Raw genomic sequence first — 26,399 nt, forward strand, 5'->3', positions numbered from 1 at the left:
ATGGAAGGCAGGGCTGACAAAACAGAAATAAAGCAGACACTGCACTTACCACTCTGGCCTTACTAATTACCAGGTTGTGCGTGATTGTAGAGAGTCAAATGCTTATCTTCATGACGAATTCAAATATACTGGTAAAGAAAGTAACACAGAAAAATAAAAATCTCTTTAAGCATTTGATGACAGCCTATATTTTTCATGTGAAACAAGAAACGGAGCTGCTAAATTTAAGAACCAGATATTTGACAAAACGAGGAGATCATTCTATTTAAAAGGTTGTCTGCCTAGCATCACTAGTAATCACTACATTATCAGTTGTTGCAATTTCCAAAACATTTCTTAATTGATGTGAGACCATTCCAACTCATTTACATCAAGCATCCTGGCAAACTCTCAATGAGTAAGTGTGACGTCAGTGTCAGAACAACTGTTAAGAATCCCTTTGACAGTGATGGGTGATACGGTATTTTTCTAGATCACAGAAGGGTAGTAAGAAAATCCACATGCTAAGGTATAAAATCAACTTGCTCTCCCCTACAAAAAGTATTCAAAGCCATGCTCCTGAGAAATTCTACTCCATACATCATTGTTAAGGAAGCAAAGAAACTGATGGGTCCAGGGCCCATGCCAATGCAACACAGACCTCAGATATGCAGCAACTGGTCAGTGCAGTGTTCAGCTGCAGCTTCAAGCTCTCTCAGATCTCCATAGGATATGTCATTAAATCCCGTCCTCCTGCTGGGGCTGACTTCTGGGAAAAAGAGTATATGACAGAAATATTACCATATTTGGTAGTGCATACTAATGATTGCTCAGGAGGCTCATCCTTCAGCTTCTATGGCCGTTAGCATGTAGTTGTTTATAAATGAGACAGTGCTTCGATTTAATAATATTTTTGAATTTATGGTTCAGCACTTACTATATAACATTTACTGGTAAAATCAGATGCCCATATGTATGAAGAAACACACACACATTTATTTTTGAAATCTTCCTATTAAAAGATTGTAAAAATCAAAGCAAAATCCCACGGCCTGTCTGAGGCCCATTTTATGAATATGCTTATTTCTCTTAAATTAGTAGGATATAGTAATAGGTTTCAGAGAGAGAGAAAACAAGCTATCAATGTTTTTCTAAAGTTTGAGAACTGGAAGCTCACTGCCATCACATGGATCATAAAAATGTAAATAGATTTCCATGTTGAAAATATCCTTTTCAGTATGTGGGATGGCAGAATAAAGTTTTTGAAATGTACAGAAATTATTCTATGATCTTTCTAAAAGCAACCAGTAGTACTTTCTGTGAAACAAATTTGCAAGTTGAATTTCATACAGGTTACATTACACAGGGCACACGAAAAAGAATTCCAAGCAAAGAGTTGAGAGAAATTCGCTTAAAGATACATTTTTACTGCATATAAAAAGCCTTCTGATGTTTGATATAAAGCTGATTATACTGGACCCAATGTGTTAAGAAACAGTATTGTTACAAACTAGGACAACAACAATGCTGTGTTACTTCACACAGCACAAACCACTCAGCTATACTGGCTAATAGCATAAGTGGCACAAAAACTTATTTTTACCAGGTCCAATAAACAAATTCTCAGAAGTTGGGTATATGCGAATCAAGCATCAGCGTAGATATAAGACAATATAGATGCCATAACACATACTGCTCTTTTCTGATGAATCCATAATGAAAAATCATATATAAAATCTAAATTTTATATCAAAATTTTTAGTGAAAAACAATTCACATCAGAAGTTAACATCACTGGGGAGTTAAATGATTAATACAAAAACAAGTACACATTACAAATATTCTTTTGTTCTTCACTTACCATGATGCAAACTGCAAGGATCTAACCTTTAAGGGTTAAAGAGTTTAATCAATGTCAATGTCTGATCTACTGAAAGCGATAAAGAACAGTCTGTCTAGCGATACCCAACAGAACATCACTTTGTCAAGCCACAAAGCACTCAAAAGCTTGTCAAGGAAGTTACCAGAAACCTCTTTGTGGTTAGAACTCAGCTCCTTCCTGCTTGACCTATTATTTGATATTTGACCACTTGGTTGCAAGACACTTGCTCTTTCTAGCTGAAATGTCACTGGGGCATCTTGTCAGCTCCCCGACATCTCGGCCTGACATACAATTTTACTTTTGTGTGCTACAAGGCAGAAAATGCAGGGCAATGGCCTTGTTTTAAATTCTGTCAGCATCAAAGATGGGCGTCACTCTTGGGTCCTACCAACAACAAACACGAAAAAGGAGTCTATTTTGAAGGTCAAAACAGCCATTACCTTGAAGTTTTTCAGCTTATATGAAATATATTACGTGCTATTGTGGTGTGGGAACTGTCCTTATAAAGTGCCTAAACTTACCACAGAAACCCTCCCTGCACAATCGCTCTACCTTGTTATCACATGCAGCCCTGATAACAAGGATGAGTTTCCTGCAGGGACCAGATGCAGCAGTTAACTTAACTTGTTCAAATGGGCAAGTGGTATCATGTAGCTTTACAAGCAGCAACCTGACCTTCTCACAAGGACCAGGAATGACATTATTGTGCGGGAGGAGAAGCAGTCACATCATTTCTGTTTTGCACAACCTGCTTAAAGTTTGCAACTAAATGCTTGTCTTCAGTTGAGCTGACAAGAGAGAAGAGGGGCTCAGTGAACCATGGCAGGGCTGCCATGAAATGACAGGAATCATTGGCATACATTTCAAATAGCTCTCTCAATCCTATTAGAGTATTGCAGCCTTGCTCTAAAATAGACAAGTATGAAACAACTTTGATAGATAGAGACTAAAATGGCTTATTGATTTTTTTTAAGTCCGAGGGAAATTACCCAAAATGTGTCATTCTTTAACATTTAAAAATATGTTACATAAAAAATGAGTAACTGGATAATAAATAAAACCTAAGAGTAAAAAAAAAAAGTTGGGAGATTTCATTATTCAAGGAGAGAGAAAGGCTCAGACACATCAAGATATCACACGATTTTTTGAAACCCATTGCTACTTGTGCTGAAACAAAATTCAACTAAGAAGATACCCCTTCAAAACAATTTTAATTGCACAGTTAACTCTTTCTTCATTTGCTTATTTCAAAAAGTCACAGCCCAGTCTGACTTGGTCTTCTTGTGCTGGCAGACATAGTCACCGGAGAGGAGTGGGATGATGTCAGGGCACGGGGAGCAGAGTTTATAAATGTCTCCTTTAGGTAAGTGTAAGTTGTATCAAGTTCAGCCTCCAAAGGAAAAAAATCCCCAACGCCAACTGTGTCTGCAGCAAGTGCAGGTCTTGAAGGAATGGAAAGATTTGAATGGTCTCGTGATCCGGTCTGTGGCAGAGAAAAGAAAAAATAAACACAGCAATGAAAACCCAAACAGAACCTAAAACGACAAACATAGCAGTGGACTAACGATTACTGCAGTACAAAATGCAATGAAAATTACCATCGAAGGCCTCTCTAGGTAACATATGAACTTTGAATTGTTTTACAAATGTGACTGCATCCGCTAACTTACTGTATGTTATAGACTTTTTAAAGCAACAGAGGTTTGCCTGAACACCAATGCTGTGTATAAAATTTTGATGAAGTTATTGTATCAAAGAATCACTACGGGTCAACATTGTTTCCTCAGATGTAATCCATTGGTTATTCATAGACGCCAGTGTCGACAGTATTGATTTCATTAGCTATAGAACATGTACTATAACATATGGAAGATTAGATGGGAAAGAAAACAGACTGGGAGTGCTCAGGCTTCTTGGTACATCAGCCTGATTTATTTAATTGACAGCTGTACCAAGAAAAGTTAAGTCAATTCCAGTGACACCTACAAATGTCTCATGCAAAGCACTTTCTGTCTTTTGCAATGCAGTAGTAATGCCGTCACCCTTTTTTGATAAAGTCAGTCTGTAACAGATTTTGGAGTCATTTACCAACATAAAGATTTCAATTAAAAATAATTGACATATATTTTAAGACATTACTGCTACAGCTAATTTTAAGACTTTACATAACATCAGTAAGTGGTGGTAAACATTTATAGTGAATGAAATTTTAGCAGCACTATTTTATGACAGTCGGAAAACAATGATCAACATATGTGGAACTTTCCAGATGCCAAGAAATAAATGCTGCTAGGGTAACATGTCTTGTCATAAGCATTTCTACTAAATAGCATATTCTACGTTACAGAATTTTAAAAGATACTTTTGGTACATATTTTTACAGCTTTAATGACAAAACAGTGTCTAAGGATCTACCTTATTATGTTACATAAAGCTGCTTCTGTTTCTAAAAATAAGAAGGAAGCTATCACTGGTTTTAGCAAAGTATTCGAAATTCAACTGTTGTATGAGTTTCCCATTTTTGTAGACTTTTTTTTAACTACAACTGGAGAAAAATCAATGTCTGCACATAACACCTAGTTCAGCAATTTTCTTTGATCTCTGTTCTTTTGATTTCCTAATACTCCACTGCAAGCCCATAGCTGATGGAAATCATTTTTCCTTATGTTGCAAACTAAGAAACACCTAAAATGGCCACTTGAATAGCTCCATGAAAGAGAGGATTTAGTTCATCTTCATGCAAAGAGATGAGCTTCCAACATCATGGACTGGCTCTCATTAGCAACAGTGATGAATATTCACCTGCAAAACCCTAATTCCAGGCCGGTGCAAGCATTCCATAGCTGCTGGTATAGACTCCTGCATGCTTACTGTTGCTACAATCAGCTTTCTGATTTTTTTTTTAATTTGCATTATCTGAATTGGCAACCTCGTTACCTGATAGGCTTCGCTGCTCTAAACACTTCCATGCTCTCTTCTAACTTCTCAGTTTCCCATTCCTGGGAGTGAGGGAAATGCTGAAGGAGCAGGAGATGGTACAGCCTGACTATTCTAATAACAAAACCTAGTTATAGCAATACCATTCTTTGACGCTGTAAAAGCACTGTCAAGCAAGACTTCAGAAGTTTGTCTTTACATAGTTGTGGAGGTTTTTTTTTTTTTGGTATATTGACAAATGACAGTGGTATATAATTGTGGGTTACAAAGTGATAAATTTTTTCAATTATAAGGTTCCTTTAAAAAAGTATATGAAAATGGGATTACAAGATATATTTATCTTGCTAAAAAGAAATGTATTCTTGTGAGTCCATGAACCTAACACGGAACAAAACTAGCAAGGCAGGGCTTTAGGGAAGGTTCTGCTAAGTGCTTCTTTCTCTTCAACGGTCTGTGCGTCTTGATCCTTCACAAAGGGGCCCCATCTGTGTCTCTTCTTACAATACTTTTCGATATATCCATTTTGCACTACACTATCTGAAAGCACACTTTCATCTAATATAACATCTTCCTGGACTAAACAGCCTTCAAATAGAGTACTGAGTATTTTTTCCAGTATTTCAAATGTCTCACCTTCCTGTGCACTAACTTCTGACCTTATGTCCTCAACATGGAACATGACCTAAAAACATCAGAAAATGAAAGAAGGGACTGGATTTCTTTAAAGACATGCACCCCCAAAAGGCATACCTTCTAGCAAGTAAACAGACTTACTTCTGTGTAAATTAAAGCAAATGATTGCTTTTTGCTACTGGGATTATCCATTATGTTAGAAAACATTATGAAATCTGATTTGAAGTCATCTAATAGCTTTAAAAGGAAGCCAGCAAAAATTCTGGTAAAATTTTTTGAGAATCTGATTTCAAATGGGTAAACATGAACTACTTTTCTTGTTACAAATAATATTCAGAAATACATTGTAACAGTGGGTAAAAGTTAGATAACTTCTTGTTCAGAGACTATCAGAGATAATATGCACCACCTGCTCCTATGTTTTTAAACTCTGTGACTTCCCTGGTTGTTTACACTGTTTTTCAACTGATGAGGTGTTCTGGTAGTCTCTGATGTAAATCTCAGTTCAAGCAATTTTACAGAAGTAGATTAGTAATCTGAGATAAAAGCTAGGAGTCATGCAAACCTTTACGAAGCATTTTTATTTTCTCGATAAGCTGTAAATGAGCCCATCTTAACTGTTATAGCCCAGCAGTTAAATATATATTCACAAGGCAAAATGTGTCCACTAAGACTCAGCATTTAAAAAAATCTTATGGGGTCCGGCGGCGTGGTCTAGTGGCTAAAGTCCTCACCTTGAATGTGCTGGGATCCCATATGGGCACCGGTTCTATCCCGGCAGCCCCGCTTCCCATCCAGCTCCCTGCTTGTGGCCTGGGAAAGCAGTTGAGGATGGCCCAGAGCTTTGGGACCCTGCACCCGTGTGGGAGACTCAGAAGAGGTTCCTGGCTCCTGGCTTGGGATCGGCACAGCACCGGCTGTCGCTGTCACTTGGGGAGTGAATCATCGGATAGAAGATCTTCCTCTCTGTCTCTCCTCCTCTCTGTATATCTGACTTTGTAATTAAAATAAATAAATAAATAAATAAATAAACATCTTATGAAATACAATACTTGCAGACATTTGCTGGCATTGTTCAATGCTTTACCCTCCGCATTTTCTAAGAAAAAATTTCAAACCAAAAGAAATGAATAACACAACACATTAGCCTAACAGAAAGAAATCATGCAATCAGCTCTCTATAAATCAAAGCCCCTTTGTCAACGAAGGCTTCTGAAACAATAACATGAAGTCATTTGTCTCCTGTGTATCATTTATGATCAAGTTAAGTCTACTAGAGTATTCTATTACAAAACGTGACTTAGCCTGCGTAAGTATTACATGGGGATTATCCTAAGTACATAGAATGGCAAAACAATGCTAGATGAGAGGCTGATTGACTGTATTTCTCCTCTTTCCCTTGGGACATTTGGGGCAGGTGAATTAGTTCCCTCAAAACTCACTTTCTTTTACAAAAGAAAAAAAAATGAGGGTTGGACTCTTCCAATTTCTAAGCACTATTAAGACTTTCATAATTCCAAGTGTGACAGTACGTGATGACAATATTAATAGCTAACTGTGTAGGTGACATTAACCTAGAAATCAGATTTACCAAACGCACCATTAAGGAGAGAGAAAGTAATTGACACATTTGACAGAATGGTTAAGAAACTATTTGGGTGTCCCTATCCAGTGTAGGAGTGTTGGGATTTGAGCTTGGCTCCTATCCTGCTAATGTGCACATCAGGAGACAGCAACAATGGCTCAGGTACTTGAGTCCTTGCCATCCATGTGGGAAACCTAAACTGTGAACCTGGCTCATGGTCTCAGCTTGGTCCAGCCCCAATTGTGGAAATCTGGCAAGTGAATTAGAGGATGGGAGTTTCAACTGTTCATCGTTCTGACTTTCAAATAAACACAAGTTTTAATATTTTGAGAGCCTATATTTTAAAAGATTTATTTATTTATTCACTCATTTGCAAGAGTTATAAAGAGAGACTATCCATCTGGTGGCTCACTCCTTAGATGGACACACTGGCCAGGGCTGGACCAGGCCGAAGCCAGGAGCCAGAAATGTCAGCAGGGTCTCCTACACAAACAGCAAAGGCCCAGATATTTGGGCCATCCTCTGATGCTTTCCTCGATTAGCAGGGAGTTGGATCAAAAATGGAGCAGTGGAACATGAACCAGTGCCCACATAGGCTGAGACTCTACCTGCTACACCCCAATTAAGAAGAAGGAATACATACTGCATATGATTCTTTTAAAAAGTTAACAAGATCAATCACAATTTAGATTATGTGATTTTACTCAACTAAACTCTTCAGTCCATTTTTCATTTCTTCAACCTCCATGATGCTGTAAATTATTGACTGGTTTGGAGTGCACAGCTCCACAAAAGCTAATAAGAAACCAAGGTACCCACAGGGGGCCACACAGTGAGGCTCCCTGGCCCCTTCTACTTCAGCTTCTAATGTATTCTCACCACTGCATGATCAACACTCGGTATCACAAAATTTTCTTCCTTATGAATGTTATATCTCAGATTAGTTTGCCAAATTCTACCTGGACTTTTTTCTAGTTCCACTATGTTAGTGTGACAGGACACTGAAGTTTTTATAATCAGTATCAGCAACAACTACATATAGCTGTGTGTATATATAAATGTATACACACATATATAGCCATATATATTTCATATATACATATGTTTTTCTATAAACTACTCAGTTGTACATGCACATTTAGCTTATAATTACATGCATTCATGCATATACATCTGCCACAGCATAATTAAATATTTACTCCTTATAGATACCAATTATCATTTGCTATTCACTGTGAATACCAAATCTGTAGGCATATTTTGTTCATTACATTATCAAGCCATAAAACCTTGACATAAACCACTCTGGATCTTTAGCTCCCCAAACAAGAAGGCACAGGGGGAAATGTGAATCAATGCTGTACTGCAGAGAGGAAATGCCCCAAGAGCTCCACATACACAGGAAGTAAGAAGGCCCAGAACATTTACAAGAACAAGTCAGAAAAGAGAGGCAGAGATAACAACAAACTCTAATCATATTACAACCATGTTTACCCTTAAGGTGATTTTCAGAGTTTGTCCATGAATCCTAGTTCTAGAATCTATCTGTCTGGTTCATATACAGCCTCTGCTACTGGGTTGATCGGGAAGAGTAAGTGGATCAGTGGTTCCAACACTACATACTTCCCCATGGCCATCATATCCTGTGCCATGTGAACGTGCACCTGTCTATAGCCTGACTCACAAGCACAGTGTAGCTTCATCTATCATTCTTCCCCTAACATCATGCAATCTGGTAAGTTCCTCTTGTCTGTTCACTTCAGTCCTTGGTTGCAGGAATTCCTCATCTTTCAAAATCTGGTCAAAGTTCATTCCTTGGTAAGCTTTTTCCACAACATATTTTCACCATTATCTCACTATAGTAGTCAAACTACAACATCCAATCACACAATTACATTCCTTTATGAGAATTTACTTGGCTATTTTTTAACAATTATTTGTAGATCCTTATATTGCCCCTATAGAACTGCAACCCCTTGGCATGATAACATCATGATTTCATATTCCCAGCACTTAGCAGAATATCTGTTTCTAAACAAAAGAAAACTAATTCATGAAGGACTGATAAAACATCACATTTGTTACTTCATGATTTTGGTTACATACCGCTATTCTGTTATTTCATTCATTTTCAGATATGGCCCATAAGGAAATAGTACAGTAGAATGGAAAGGATATGAACTTGAAAGTGAGTGAGACCTAGGGTTCCAAACTTCAATCCGTGATTTATTAATTATGCAATCTTTGAGTGAGCCCACAGCCTTATCTTCCTTAGAGTGGGAAGAGTAGTTCATCACAGGGTTGTACCAATGATTAAATAAAATATTGCACACAAAGATACATTGGATACAATAACTGTACTTCACTCTCCTTCTGCTCAAACCATAATGAATTTAATTTATAAAATATTTTCTAATTGGAAAGCCAGAGTTTTGCTGAGAGGGAAGGAGAGACAGGCAAAAAGATTTTCCATCTGCTGGCTCACTACCCTAAATGGCTGCAAAAGCCAGAGCTGAGCAGATCTGAAGCCTGGAGTTTCTTCCAGTTCTCACATGTAGGCGCGGTGTACTATGGACTTGGGCCATCCTCTGCAGCTTTCTCAGGCCTTAAACAGAGATGGATCAGAAAGGAAGCAGCCAGCACAGGAACTGGTGCCCGAATGGGATGCCAGAGCCACAGGGCTGAAGATCAGCCAGCTGCACCAATGTACCAGCCCCCAAACTATAATAAGTTTCCATGTATCTATATGTACATGTGTTGTGCATATATATCAGGCATTGTGCTAGGTTTAGCTTCATGGGTACTATTTGAATACTAAAAAAAAAACCCAAGTAGAAAGCATTTTTATTGCCCTGATTTTACAGTTGAAATTATTTGCTTATAAAAGGGAAATGAATGGCGTTAGGTTCCACAGCGTGGTAGTAGTGCAAGCAGATGGAACACGTGCGCTTACTCGTATACGTCCACTGCCTTACGATGTAGCCTTCAGAGGATGAAATGTTATGTTCATTTCCTATCAATAGACATGTCATAAACATAGATAAGGTTCCAAAAAACTCTGGGAAACTGGACAATTTCACATATCACATATCACCAGTCAAGAAGAAGATCATGATGCAAAATACAAGTAAAATGTCTGTCAAATGTGTATTGCTTTCAGATCTCCATAAAGTCAAAAACTTGTAAATCATGAGTGCCAACATTGTGGGATAACTGGTTAAGCTGACATCTGCAACGCAGTCGTGGCATATGAGAACTGGGTTCAAGTCCCATCCACTCCATTTCTAATCTAGCCCCCTGCTAATACACCTGAGAAAGCAGTGGAAAGTGTCCATGTGCTTGACCATTTGCATCCACATGGGACACCCAGATAGAATTTCAGGCTCTTGACTTCAGCCTGGCCCAACCCTAGCCACTGCAACCATTTGGGAAGTGGACAGGAGATGGAAGGTCTCTCCTTTTTTATAACTCTGCCTTTCAAAGAAATAAATCTTTTATTAAAAAATCAAGTAATTGTAATTGGAAGCTGAGAATAATTGTACATATAAGACAATATATAAAATACATATACATGCATGTGCATTTAAAAATAAGCAAAACCACATATATCTATATGCATTTATTTTTTTCTAAGATAAAGAATCTCAGGAAAATTATCTTTAGAAAGTGGAACTTGAGGGTCAGTGTTGTGGTGTAGCAGGTAAGGCTGCCAGCATCCTGCATAAAAAAGAGTTCATGTGCCAGCCGCTTCACTTCTAATCTAGCTCCTGTTAATGACCTGGGAAAGCAATAGAGGATGGCCCAATGCTTGGACCCTGTGCCCAAGTGGGAAAATCAAAAGAAGCTCTTGGCTCTTGGCGTCAGTTTGGCCCAGCCCTTGGGCATTGTGGTCATCTTGAGAGTGAACCAGCAGATGGAAGATCTCTTTGGCTCTCCCTGAGGCTGCTTTCTGCAGCCCTTCTGGAAAAATCCTAAAGTGAGGCAACAAAGGCCCTGTGGAATACCACCACAGAAAGGAGATGACCAGGAGTCAGCTGACCGATTCATTTATTGTCTAACAGTGAAGCTTATAAAGGCTTAGAATGTTAGTAACAGCAACCTAATTAGTCCCTCCACCTCTCACAACCACCAATCAAGTTAAAGGCACAATCTTTCCTGATGAGAGCATCCTGAGAGCCTGACCTGACAACAGTGGTTCCTAACTGGTTCCCTCATTTCCCCACTGCAAGGTGAGGACCTTCCAAGCAGAGGAAAACAGAATATGTACCTCTGGTCTTGGGCTCAGGTGACCAAGGCCCCTGCCGGTTTCCTGGGGGTGCAGTGTGCTTTGCCGTGACCTCATGACCTCCAGCATAGCCCAGGAAGATCCAGATCCACAGACGACTATCACATCTCCCTTTCCCTCTGCAACTTCAACTTTCAAATAAATAAAACACATTTTAAAACAAAATGGACACAAATTTGACTGTGATTTAAGAAAAAAAACTGAAAACTTACATTTTCCTCCTGATTTTTATCTCTAAAATTATTGCAATCATGGACAAAAGTTATGAACTGACAGCTCACAAAAGTTGGAAATACGGTTGACTAATATGAAAATGGGGGAGAATGGTAGTTAACAGCAATAAAAAATGGCAAGTAAAATCAGACAATTTTCCAATCTAAACTAAATTTCAACAATCACAACACTGAATATCAATGAATACATTATGTAATACACACTGCAAAGTTTCTACTCCTTGTATGAATTAACAGAACAGTCTGGACTATAACTGAAAAACTGTTTTAAATTTCCAATGCTATTTAATCCAACAATTCCATCTATGATTAAATTCCTTATATTAGTAACAAAAAATCATAAATAATACAACTGCAATGGTGGAATATTGTGTAGCCATACATTCATGGTGATACTATTTGAATAACACAGATAAATGCTTAAGCCTGATGGATTAGTCAATGTTTTCTGTAAATGATCAGATAATAAATGTTGTTTGTTGTGTAGATGGTATGTTTCTTGACATAACTACTAAGCCCTGTAGCTGTATCAAAAGTAATCCACAGATGTTATGAAAATGAATTAGCATGGTCACAGTCTGATAAGAGTTTATTTATGGACACTGATATTTGGATTTCATATAATTTTCATGTGTCACAACTATCATTATTCTTTTTTTGTTTATTTTCCCAACCACTTAAGACTTAAAAGCCATGTTAAGTTCACAGGCCATGTACAGTCGGTAGGTGGGCTGGGTTTAATGGCTATGTTTTGCTAAATCTTGAGTTAGACTATACACATGAAAAAGCAGTACACAAGATTTCATATGGTACTTACTTTGAGGTATCAGAATTGTTGAGATTTTTTTTTCTATGAGTCTATATTTTCAAAATTATACATTAAGTATTTTATAACTAAGAGTGCTTTAATAAAAAGACTAATCTATACATACTGAAACCATGTATTATATATACTTTGTATTTTAGTATAGTTATGACTGCAATGTGTGGCCAAAATAAAAATGTAATTGATCTATTAATGGTCTCAGGGGGTAGGTCTTTACCAAGCATTTTATGAGTTTTGGAAAGATTTTGATTTAGCAGAGAACACTCTTATTCCAACATTTTCAGATATCTAAAGTACATTCCCATTCTGACACTGAATGAATACCTGTACAACGACTCTGGGTGACTGGTGCCTCTCCTCTGCAAGGATTCGACTCTGCAGTCCCCGAGGGTAGCATATGTGCACTCTTGCTACTCCAAAGAGCTAGCTGCCCAATTACAACTTATATGGTAAGCATGCACACATGCCACACTCTCTCTGGGAACCACTGAGCAACAGTTTCCTGACCACTTTTCATTACTGAAGAATTTCCTCTTAAAGTTATAAAATTTTTAAAATGAAATGTCAAAACTTTCATAATAATCTGGAAGCTATAAACTTAGACCACTTAAGTAGCATGTTTTTCTCTGAGGGGAATTACTGACCATACACTGAGGTAAAGGGAAGCAGCAGAAATTTTAATTTCTTAGAATTTAAAGTTGTTGAAAAGAGATGACTTTCTTAACCCTTATCAACAAGGTACATAACCATCAATTACATCTGACCAAATTTGCAATTAATTCACATTGCATAGTTGAAGAAACACCCTTTCTGTTTTTATTAAAGTCATGTTACCCTTTATTTCCTCATATCACTCCTAAACTAGCAATTTTCCAAGGGATGCTGCAAATGGTCATCTTTTTAAATATTGCATGCTTGATTGATGGACTGATATGTGTGTGTGTGTGTGTGAAAGAGAGAGAGAGAGAGAGAGAAAAGAAAGGAAGGAAGGAAGGAAGGAAGGAAGGAAGGAAGGAAGGAAGGAAGGAAGGAAGGAAGGAAGGAAGGAAGGAAGGAAGGAAGGGAAAAAAAAGTAAATAAGAGAGGGCTCCATCTGCTTGGTCCATAAAGACAGGGATTGGGAGGAGGCCAAAGCTGGGATATGGGAACTCAATCCAGGTCTCCCATGCAACTGGAAAGAATCCAATTAGTTGAACATCACAACTGCTACCCAAGGCCTGCACTGGCAGGAGACTGAGTCAACAGGTGAAGGCAGGTCAATCCAGGCACTCCGATTTGGATGCAGGTGTTTTCACTCCTAGGACAAACACCTGCTCCTTAAACAGTCTTTACTCCTATTTCTATGCTGACCATCCAAATACCAATCCCATGTTCTCCAGAGCTTCAGATCTTCTGATCAACTCAATGGCTGTGCCTTCCTCAAGAGACCACCAATTTTCAGTTATAACAATGTGGTCTATTTGCCAATGAGAGAGGAGTACATATTCATGGAGTTCTTTCAAATCACAGGCACTGGTGAGGATGCTTCAAAACAAATCACTTGACTGACAGTGATATTTCCTTTACATGATAGAAAACTATTTCTGATAAAAGCAGGCCATTACCACAGTTTCAAACCGAACTATCTCTCAAAAGGAAGATCCTATAAAACAGAATAGCAATTACAAAATTGCAAGAAAATAGAACTACTGGTTATATTTCAGGAACCTACTCCCTACATTATTAAATCCATAATGCTAAAAGTATATCTAAACATATCTATTGTTAGGATACTATAATAGCCTTATTTATTAAGTTTTTCCTAAATTTGATTTTCACTGACAGTAATTATACATATCTGTAAAATAAAATACGATGCTATTATATATACATATGCGCATTGTGAATTGAGAATATGTTGCTTAATATACCACCAATTTATGTATCTAGTTTTTTGTATTTTTTTTATTGCAAAGTCAGATATAAAGAGAAGAGGAGAGACAGAGAGGAAGATCTTCCATATGCTGATTCACTCCCCAAGTGACCACAACGGCCAGAGCTGCGCCAATCTGAAGCCAGGAGCCAGTAGCTCTTCCAGGTCTCCCACACAGGTATGGGGTCCCAAGGCTTTGGGCCACCCTCAACTGCTTTCCCAGGCCACAGGCAGGGACCTGGGTGGGAAGCATGTCTGCCAGGATTAATACCAGCACCCTCCCTGGCGCTTTCAAGGTGAGGACTTTTGCCACTAGGCCACTGCAGTGGGTCCTCATGTATCTAGTTTTTATGGTAAGGATATCTAAAGATTCTTCTTACAGCAATTTGAAAATGTACAATCCATTAAAATTAACTCTGGTCACTTTGCTGTACAAGAGACCAATCAGAACTTTCCTCCTGTACTGCTCAAAGCTTGTACCATTTAACTAACAATTTCCGCAACAATTTTAACTAACATTTTCCATTTTTCTGGTCAAACCAACTCCAGAGCTTCTGGCAGTTGCCATCTTACTATTTTTAAAAGTTTAAATTGTTACATTTCATATATAAGTAACATTATGTATAAAATAGTTGTCTTTTCACACTCCCTTTTTCTTATAATTAAATAAACAACTATTTAAGATATTTCATATTTTATAAATGCCAACTAGGTAGACACAAAATTCCATAAATTTTAGCTGAGGTACAACCATCAATCAAGACCCCTTGGCAAGTCAAAGATAATAAAATGTAGGAAGAATTCTGATGGGTGGTTTAAAATTTTGTCAATGCTCACGGAAGATAATAGAAGACAGGAGCAGATAACAATAGATTTCTGTCATATGTACCTTTAAATGTGAAACCATTCTCTTGAGGTTTGGAAAAGCTAAGTGGATTCAGAATGAATAATTCTCACAGATCACAGAATCCCTGCTACCCAGACTTCGGCTCTGAAGTTGTGGAACATTTATAAACACAGTTTATCTGGACAGGAACCCTCAGTTTCACTTAGCTTCATTTCCTAATGACATCTAGATTCATTCATGTTGTTTCAAATGATCAAACTGTGTTCTTTCTAAGGCTGAATAGCATTCCATTAGTAGATACACATCACCCCCTTTTTTATCCATTTATCTGCTAATGGGCAATTAGATTGTTTTGAAATCCCAGCAACTGAGAACAATACTAAAATGAGTATAAATGCACAGACATTCCCCTGGTCAGAACGATTTCGGTCCTTTGGATATGTACTCAGAGGTGGCAGTGTTAGTTCCATGATACTCCTATTTCTAGTTTTGGCAGAACTACCTTACTGTTTTCAAAAATAGCTCTTCTAATTTACATTCTTACCGATTGTGAATAAGGATTCTCTTCACATTTTTCCAACACTACCCATCTTTCATCATTTTGGTAGCAGCCTTTATGACAAGTCTGATATGATACCTCATGGTGATTTTAATTTGTGTTTCTAAGTTGATTAATGATACTGAGCAATTTGACCATTTTGCACATCATCTTTTTGAGAATCATCTACTGATCTTTAGCCCATTTCTTCAGTAGAATTAACTCTTTTCTTGTTACTGAGTTTGGGTGCCTTATAAATCTTGAATATGAGCCCCTTATCTGAATGCATGATTTACATTTTCTCTAATTGTTCCCTCTGTTGTACAGAAATTATCAAGTATCTACAATGTTATAGATAATAGCACTGAATTAAACATATAAACAATGAACATTCCTTATCTTCAGGATTGATAACTATTAACCAATTTGCATCATAAGCCAATATTCCTTAGATTACAATCTGATGAAATAGTGTGAATCATATACCCAATGTTTTCACCACCTGCACTTTGATGCACATTTACACTGAACTTTCCCAGCCTCAGCGCAGACAAGAGTCAGACTTCCCTGGTTCCCCCACTTCTCCATCCCCTTAACCTGCTGCTGTGAGACCTATCACACCTGTCAAGAGTTGCTGGGTATTTGCATTCCAGTCACCATTACATGAGTGGGGGTTGGGGATGGTTAGTGGACCATGTAGGTAATGTCACTGCACAGATGAGGCCATATGGCCACCCTTCTCTGTCACTGGAAGACTGAGGCGACTATGAATGCGAGACACAGTCTAGCAGTCTGTTCCAAGGTAATTCTCTCAGTTTCCCTCATAGGCCCTTTGCCTGAGAGTGCAGATGTTAGGCCCTAGGTCTGCCTGGTGGAGAGGCACAGGGGCAGCTCTGTACACTTTCCTTTTCCTACGCTGGCCACCTGCCCACAAAGCCCCCATGATTCTTTTTTTTCCATAGGCATAGCTCCTACCAAAATTAACTCCCTATCCATGTATTCTCCAAAAAGGCCTAGAATAATCAGAAATGCAGCCTCAGCTCAGAGGAGGGTATCTACCGGATAATGGTCCTGTTATATTTCTCAAAGCACTCCACTAAAGCTCTTACCACTTATCTAGCTTCTCCTCACACTCTCTAGCACAAGTGCCCATTTATCTTTGGTAAACACAATCCTTTTACACTTCCTCTATTTCCTACTTCATCTAGTCTTTATTGTTTGTTTGATTATTATTTGGAACTAGTCAACTTTCCTATTGACACAAAACAGAATACATGAAAATTTGAAGACATTTAAGCACAGATAATGAATCTGCAAGATATCTGTGAAACATGAACAGAACCTGGATGTTCAGATAGCAAGTCAGGACCCTATAAGATGCATTCTAGGCAGAACAGGCTAGAAGGACCACATTGTACGTCAGAGTACTATGCCACCTTTAAGCTAACATCTTAAATTGGCTTTAGAACTTGGGGTAAACCCAAGGCTGCTCAGCAGGCAAAAAGGCAAACTGTAAGTATTGTCCAGGCATGTTTGTCCCTGCAGCTTCCCTAAAAAGGCCGAGTGTGGAAGGAGCTACAGGCACCCTTTGTCCTCCAGAGCCCCTTTGCAGGCTTCAACTCTGGTCAACATAACACCCTAGATTGGAGAAGGCTAGCATGGCATGGAAGGAAAGTCCTTGCAACACAGTCCTTTTCATCTGCTTGCCCTCTACTGCATCTCATCTTGCTTGTCACTGTATAAATAGCTTAATTACTTCAATAAACCATATGATTTGAGTATTTTAATCTGTTCAGTGTCATGACCTCAGGGATAACTTGTCTAAGAGTGTGTTTGGAGGCTAATGTTACTGTAAGGTCATTTTCCCTACCACATCTCTACTCTCCAACATGAATAAAAATATTCACCCCAGTACATCCCTGCTATCCCCTGTCTTGGAGCCTCTTTCGCTCTATTTCAAAGGAAGCTTCTTGGGTTACCTCAGGCTTTTTTCAAGATTTATGTGAAGCACCACTGTTCCCCCTAAAGTTTTCCTGCCATCTATCACCTCGTATGTGTTTTAGATGTCCCCTGGGCTATCATAACAACATCAAACACTTTTTTTTTTATATCTGTGACATACCATGGTCTTCTCTTTGCTTAACATGTTTTTTAGGATGATGCAGCCACATACAATCATCAAAATTTAAATTAATCAACATTGAGGAAAAAGTTCATCTCTTCACTCGTACTAGCCACTTTCCAGGCATTCAGCAGCTGCATTTTCATTTCCATTTCAGTACATTGTAATGAACAGTACTGGCTGGGGTGCTCCTTCTCGGAGGTCCCAGGCTAGTGGGTTTATCTGTGTGTTAACAGTGGCCACAGAGAAGCAGAGAGAGAGCAGTTACTCCATAAACCTGCCTGTTGCTGAAAGAATGAATGATTCCTATTCCTTATTCCAAAAAATCCTAACAAGTAGGGAATGTTTTCACATTAACTCTTCTCTTTTGAAAAATATTTTTATGTCACAAGGTTTAATACTATTTTCTTTAATCCCAGCCTTCTTCAGATGATCATTTCTAATGTTTCAGAAAGGACCTCATTATTTCTCTCTCTCTGTGTCTCCTTACCTTCTGGTGGCCATCATTATGACATTTTTATCTTAGGCCACTCAGCAAAAGAAAAGCAGCCTATGATAAAAGACAAGAGAAAAGTCACATTAGTAAATGTCCATCCTCAAGCCAACCAGGCAGGACTGCTAGTTCCCACAAGCCACATTTTTCTATACTGAAGTAAAATGCATCGCCTACTCTACTGCTTCAATAGTCAATTTTCATATTCTTCTGAAAAAAAAGATTCTAATATAAGCTAAATTTGGACAAAATCTAATTGTCTGATGTAAGCTTTTGAAGTTTCCTTTGAGTTGAATGTCTGTCTGCTTGGGCAGAAAGGAGGAAAAGAGGGAATTTACATCCACTTTGCTAAACATTAGCATCTTTTGTTCAACCATTTGAATGCGGGACAGTTAGGGGGAAACAGCTTAGAGAACAAGAGTTGACACATGCAGTGTAAAATCTTCTAAGGTGCATGGTTTCAATGAGGGAGAAAGTGAGACGGAACCATATTTCAGCTTCTTCACTGTGTTCCAGTCTGCAGGAACTTTGTGACAGGTCTCTGTCTCTCAGCCACACTTGACTGGCTTTTGCTGACATTCAGCTGTCAGACAGCAACCCTTTACCAGGCCCCTAGCATGCTCCACAGCTTCACCCAATTAACTCACTTTCACTTGACACAGCAGCAAAAAGCTTCATAATAGGTGGTCAAGGTGCATGGTGTCTGCCTGCCCTCGAACTGTTCACACACCTCAAGCTGTTTAACTACTTTTCTTCCGGTCTCTGTGCTCAGAACTAGTGGGTCTGCAATGCAGTCATTTCATATGTTGGATTGGACAAGGATCCAAGAAATATTACGGTGATATATTAAGTTGCTTGCAAACAGAACTCTGGATGACTAGAGTCAAATTTCAAATGAGGAATTCAGAGCCTTCTAAGAGGAAGACTTGATGTTTAGTTGACTCAAACTTAACATGGTCAAACAATCAATTAATAGTTAAGTTTTTCTATCATATCATTAATAACAGCATTGCATACAGATTCTTTTACATAGAGAAAAAGACTAATTGAAAAATAAGCAGAGAAAGTTCTAGGCATAATTCAAGAGCACAGAATTCAGCTTCTTATTAAAAATGTACTTTTTGACAAACTCAACAATGCTTCTGTACATTTTTAAATGCTACTTGGTCTTTCAGATGAAACGCATTGTACTTGAAAATATATTTGGCCAAGAAACAAATCTGTTATTCTTATCTTGAGAAATGAACTTAGTAATTTGCACATTTTCTTCACCTCCCAATACATTCAGACGTAAGCATATAATCAGTTTTCATTCATTTGCACTCAGAAAATAAGAAAGTATGAAAAAAAGAGTGTTACATAAAGAAAAAAAAAGCAATATACACTCTCTTTCCTTCGATTGCTAGATGCATAAAGTTATTTACTGAAAAGGCCAAACAGCGTTGCTTTAAGATGGGGTTGTACAATTGACATTCAAATACAGGCACTTACAGTGATTATTTTTAAAGTTACAATTTTAACTCCAAGTATCTGATCAGTAACCAAAACTGAAAATCTAATTACAAGAATTAGAGCAGAATTCAAGCCTCCACCATATGAGCCAATTCCAGCAAAGATTTGCCACTGCTTTGCTCCATGGATAGGAGAGCAGGACGGCAGCCTGCCCTTTGAGGAGGCTGAGAAGGCGCTCCTTGCTTTTGCAGCAAGTCTGAAATAACAGAGTATTTGTGACACGCCTTCAAATCAAAGGAAATCTTTCTCACATAAAATGAAAACTCACTGTATTGAATATCGCATACCTTTTACTAGAAAATTAAGACAAAAGGAGCTCTGGAGTGATCTTCCTTTTTCCCTGTCTTCTCCCACTCTGCTATCTGTCTCTCAAATTAAAAAGTTCTCTTTTAAAAAAAAATCAGCTACAAATATGGGGAAGATTAGAAATATGTAGGCTCAGAAGAGATTTGAAGAGACGTTGGGTTTTCACCTTGGACTGACACTTGATGCAGAGGCAGCTTCAGTAATTTCAGAAATATAATAAACAAAAAGCAAAACCAGAAAGTCCTATGAAAGGAAGGAAAACCTGATGTCTAGAGGTATCAAATTATTAGATTTAAATGCCCTGTTTCTAAAAAAGAAAAACTTATCAGATATACAAAGACACAGACGGGATAACCCACTTAAAGGAAAGCATAATATTTTAAAAATGACTTGCTAGCAAGGCCGTGAGACAAAGACTTTAAAATAACTTTTAGAGATGCTTGAAGAACTAAAGTAATATGTGGAGAAAGTCAAGAAATCAATGACTGAGCAAAATGGAAATATCAATAAAGAAATGGAAAACCTAAAAAGAAATCCTATATTTGAAATGTAGAACTGAAATGAAAAAGTCACTACAGATGTTCAAAGGCTACTTTAAAAGGATTTGATAAAGATGAATCAGCATGAAGCTAAAACAATGGCAATAACTGAGTCTGAGCAAGAGAAAGAAAAGAAGAAAATTGAATTAATATGAGACCTGTGGAATTATATCAAACAGATCAACAAAAGCATTTTGGGAATAATAGAAAGGGAGTGACCAAGAAGGGCAGAGAGAATATTTGCAGAAATAATGGCTGTAAAGTTCCCAAATTTGATGACATAGGTAAATTTAAACACCCAAGCAACTCAATGAAGCCCAAGTAAGAACTCTAAAGACCTGTATTAGGGTGGGCATTGACACAACAGTTGTCATTTGCATAGCTCACATCCCACTTCAGAAACCTGGAACCATTCACACTGCTTCTGACTAAGCTCCCTGCTAAAGCACAGTCTGATGGGTTTCAACTAATGACTCAAATATCAGGATTTTTCCCACCCCCGTGGGAGCCAGGATGGAGCACTGAGCTGTGGCTCTGGCCTGGCCCACTGCTAGCTGTGAGCAGACTTTTGTGGAGTAAACCAGCAAATGGAAGAGTTCTGTCTGCCTCTCTATCAAATAAAATGAAACTATATATATACTTAAAGGAGATTCCTGCCAATACACATAAATGTCAAAATCTAAACATAAAGAGAAATTTTTGAAAATGCAAGAGAAAGTGACTCATCACATATAGGATCTCCCTCAATAAGATGGTAAGCAGATGTAACAGATTTGTCAGCAGAAACTTTAGAGGCAAGAAGATATAGAGCTAATATATTCAAGTTCTAAATAACTTAAAAAAAAAACTATCAAGCAATACCCCTATACCTGACAAAACTGTGCTTCAAAGGCTAGTGAAAAATTAAGACATTTCCAGATAAGCAAAAGTTTAGCAAGTTCACTACCACTAGACTTTCCCTAATTAAAAAAAAATGCTCAAGAGAATTCCACAGGATGAAATGAGAGAGCACAAGAGCTATACGAATAAGAATTTCCATAACAGCAAATACATGACTAATTTGAAAACATACCAGTATCATAACTAACTTGTTTTCTACATGATTTAAGAAGCAAATACACTTAAAAAAAACTATTAAAAAAAACGTTTGCTATAAGCAATAGCAGTATTGTAACTTTAAGTAATTCTACATATTTTTAACATAATTGAAAAACCTAATACATTTAAAGGAATCAGTGTATTTAATTGGGCAAGTGATGCACAAATAGCACATCTCAAATAGTGCAGTAGAGGAGGAGCTAAGAAAGCTTCTGTATGCTTTTTAAATGAAGGTAGTGAACAAGCAAATTAGAACTTTAAAGCTTTAGTATGTTAAAGTTAATCTCTATGGCAATTGCAAATAGTTATAGAGTATAAACAAGAGGAAATAAGGAAGTAATCTAAACACTTAACTACATAAACCTTCAACTAAACACAAAACAAGATGTTCATGAAGGAAATGAGTAATAAAACTACAATAAGATATCTACAAAACAATGAGTCACATAATACATGTCCCTACTTATCAGTAACTACTTTAGATTTCATTTAAATTTAAAAAATAATTACTTTAAATAATTACTTTAAATAGAATGATTTTTTAAGATAAAACTACCTGCTATCTAGGAAAGACTCATTCACATTCAACAGATACAGAGTGAAAGTGAAAGGATGGAAAAAATATTCTATGTAAGCAGAAAAGAGAATAGAAGAAGCTATACTGATAGGAGACAAAACAGGCTTTTAATCAGGAATTGTTTTAGTACACAGAAGAGGCCCAGCATGGCAGCTTAGTAGCTAAAGCCCTGGGATTTCAAATGGGCACCAGTTCATATTCTACCAGTTCATAACCCAGCTGCTCCACTTTCCGTTCCTGCTTGTGCCCTGGGAAAGCAGTTGAGGATGGCCCAAAGCCTGGGACCCTGCACCCATGTGGGAGACTAAAAAAGCTCCTGGTTTCAGATCGGCTTAGCTCCAGCTGTCGCAGTCACTTGGGGAATCAACCAGCAAATGGAAGATCTTTGTCTCTACTTCTCTCTGTAAATCTGACTTCGCAATAAAAATAAATAAATCTTTTTTAAAAATAAAAAGAAACTATGCATTAATAAGAGATTAGAAGATATAGCAATTATAATTAAATATGTACATCATCTTAAACTGTGAGAATACAAGAAGCAAAAAGTGACAGTACTGAGGGGAGAAATACAATTCCTGTCCTGGCTGCTCCGCTTCCGACCCAATTTCCTGATTATGGCCTGCAAAGGCAGTAGAAGATGGCCCAAGTCCCTGGGATGCTACACCCTGTGGGGAACCTAGAAGAAGCTCCAGGCTCCTGGTTCCTGCCTTCAGATTGGCTCAGCTCTCAGTGGTGGCCACTTCAGGAGTGAACGAGCAGATGAAAGATCTTTCCTCCTTTGTCTCTCCTTTTCTCTGTAAACATGCCTTTCAAATAAAAATAAGTAAGTCTTTAAAATACTTAATGGTTCACCAAATAGGAAGTTTTATTTAAAACAAAAGGAACCAAAACTCTTGCATTCAAAAAAAGAGCAAATATTAATATATGAAAGTACAATATTACCCACCTTCAAAAAGTCCTATATTTAGCAACAGATCTCTCTCTCTCTCTCTCTGCCTCTCAAATAAAAATAAATATTTAACAAAAGAAAGTGTAGATCCAGAGTGGTGACACATCTAATTCTCCACCCTGTGGTACCAGTATCCCATTTGGGCACTGGTTTGTATCCTGACTGCTCAACTTCCCATTCAGCTCTCGGCATATGGCTTGGGAAGACAGTAATTATCATTCAGGTTCTTGGAACCCTGTACACATGTGGGAGACCCAGAGATAGTTCCTGGCTCCCAGGTCAGATCAGCTCAGCTCTGGTCACTGTGGCCATTTGGAGAGTAAACTAGCAGATGGAAGACCTCTCTTTCTCTCTCTCCTTCTCTCTCTGTAAATCTTCCTTTCAACTCTAAATAAAATCAAAAATATAAAATAAAATAAAGAAAGCAGTAAGCATTACAGAAATCAGTAAAATACCATATTACCAAAAAAAAAAAAAAAAGAAAGAAAAAACCACAGATATTTGACTGACCTTATTTAGGTCAGTGGCCTTTTGTTTCTGTTCATAACATTCTGCTCTCTCCTGTTCAAGCCCTAGCACTTCTGGAGCTGGCACTGGCAGGTTAAACCACTACTCGCAGTGCTGGCATCCCGTATGGGTGTTAGTTCAAGACTTGGATGCTCCATGTCAGGCCCAGCTTCCTGCTAATTCTCCTGAGAAAGCAGCACAAGATGGTCCAAATCCTTGGGCCCCTGCATCCATAGGGAAGACCCAGAAGAAGTTCATGGCTATTGATTAACATCAGACTTCTCGGCAGAAACACTATAGGCCACAAGACAGTGGGATGACAAACTCTTTTTTTAAAAAAAGAAAAATTCCAACCAAGAATATTATATTCTACATTATTATATTTTAAAAGTGAAGGGGGAAATAAAGCATGTTCCAGATAAGCAAAAACTGAGAAAATTCACCTGCACCAGATCATTCTTAGAAGAAAGTCAGAAGAGCGCCCTGCATTAAAAATAAACATGAAAACACACGACATCACTAAATACACCAGCAGAGCAGCAGATTCAGAATCCATCAACACCAATCTTGAATGTAAACAGATTAAAGCCTTCCAACCACAAGGCTTAGATCGCCTGAATGGATAAAAACACTAACCCTCCACTATATGCAGCATATAAGAAACTCAGTTCACAAAGCTACATAAGATATACCAGATATACCAGTTACATGGATTCCCAAAACAAACATGAGCAGCTATTTTGATATCAGATTAAACAGACTTCAAATTACAAAACTGTAAAAAGAGATAAGGGCATCTAATATTAATAAAAGGTTCAATTCAGAAAGAAAATAAACAGTAATGCATATACATGTACCTAACACAAACCACTCAGATACATACAGCAAATAGTATTAAACCTAAAGAAAGAGATAGATTTCCATACAATAACAGTGGGTGACTTCAACACCTCACTTTCATCAATAGAGAGATCATCCAGACAGAAAACCAGCACGAATACATCAGAGTTGAAACATACCATTGGGAAAATGGTCCTAGCAGGTATTAATAGGACATTTTACCCAATAGCTATAGATTATACATTATTCTCATTAGCACATGGAACATGTCCTAGGACAAATCACTTTTTAAGACACAAATCAAGTCTAAGTTTAAAAATATTGAAATATTACCATGTATCTTTTCAGACCATAAAAGAATAAAAGTAGAAATCAACAAGATCAACAATAGAACACTCACAAATACTTTGAAATTAAACATGTTACTGAGTGATTAATGAGTCACTGAAGAAAGCACTTCCTTGAAATAAAATGAAAGTAAAAATACAACATATCAAAACCTGTGGAAATACAGAGTCGGAGTATTATTAAAAGGAAACTTTACAGCATTAAATGCTGATGCTAAAAAATTAGAAATGTACCAATTTAAAGATCTAATGATACATTTTGAAGATTAAAAAATAAACTGGAGATGAGAAATAATAAGGATCAGAGAAGAAATAAATGATATTTAAACTTTAAAAATGCAAAAGATTAACAAAACAAAATTCATTTTTGAAAAGATAAATGAAATAGCTAGACCAAAATAAAAATATAAATAAATAAAACTGGAGAAGAAAAGGGGATATTATAATGGACACCACTGAAATACAAAGGATTGTAAGAAATTATTAAGGAGAATCATATGCTAATCAACTGGAAAAACCTGAAATAAATAAATACATTCCTGGATATATATAATCCATGAAGATTAAAGAGATAATACACCTAAATTTAAGACCTGAGATGATGAAGTTGCTGGAAGAAACCATGGTGGAAATGCTCCACAAGGTTGGCATATAGAACACCACCTTGGAAAAGACCCCCAAAGCAGAAGGCAAGAAAAGCAAAACTTAACAAATGGTACATCAAACTTAGACTCTTTTGTACAGCAAAGGAAATTATCAATGGAGTGAAGCAAAATCCAATAGAGGAAAAAATATTTGCAAGGTACCTATTCTAAAGAAGGACTGATGTTGCAAATGTATCAGCAACTTAAAAATCTCAACAACAACAAAACTCAGTTGAGAAATGGGCAAGATATTTCACTAGAGAATTCTTGACAGAGGATACACAAATGGTCAACAAATATATGAAAAACTGCTCAGCATCACTAGCCATGATTCAAACCCAACACACACACACTAACAAATGGTGGAGAGGATATGCAGAAAGCAGAATAGCTATACACTGGTTGGTGGGAATGCAAATTAGTGCTACCACTGTGGAAACCAGCTTGGAGATTTCTTCAAAAAACTAGAAATGCTCTTGCCATATGATCCAGCGATCCCACTACAGCGTGAAAACCCAAAAGTCTTTTATATAATGTTTCAAAGATAACTGTACCACCATATTTACAGAAGCAGTAATTCACAATAGCCAAAATTTAGAATCAACAAGATGTCCATCATCAGAGGAATGGAAAAAGAAAATGTGGTGTGTAAATAAGCAATAGACTAACATTAAGCAATAATAAAGTATGAAATGTTACCATTTGTAGCAAAATGGGAACAACTGGAGTGCATCATGTTGAGTGAAATAAGTCAAACATAGAAAGAAAATACCACGTGTTTTCTTTATATGAGGGAGCTAAAATTAAG

General features: G+C 37.5%; 1 protein-coding gene across 1 annotated transcript in view; it reads right to left on the minus strand.

Moving 5' to 3' along the window:
* Nucleotides 1–3,055: 3,055 nt before the first annotated feature.
* CCDC171 (coiled-coil domain containing 171) overlaps nucleotides 3,056–26,399 on the minus strand; it is a 301,385-nt gene continuing 278,041 nt past the window's right edge. Inside the window, exon 26 of the mRNA XM_041004524.1 lies at nucleotides 3,056–3,344. Coding sequence (XP_040860458.1) covers nucleotides 3,117–3,344 — 228 coding nt within the window. The 3' untranslated portion in view covers nucleotides 3,056–3,116. The remainder of the gene's footprint in view (nucleotides 3,345–26,399) is intronic.

Source organism: Ochotona curzoniae, unplaced genomic scaffold (assembly GCF_017591425.1).
Source record: "Ochotona curzoniae isolate NIBS_2020 unplaced genomic scaffold, NIBS_Ocur_1.0 scaffold_3208, whole genome shotgun sequence".
Taxonomy (NCBI): domain Eukaryota; kingdom Metazoa; phylum Chordata; class Mammalia; order Lagomorpha; family Ochotonidae; genus Ochotona; species Ochotona curzoniae.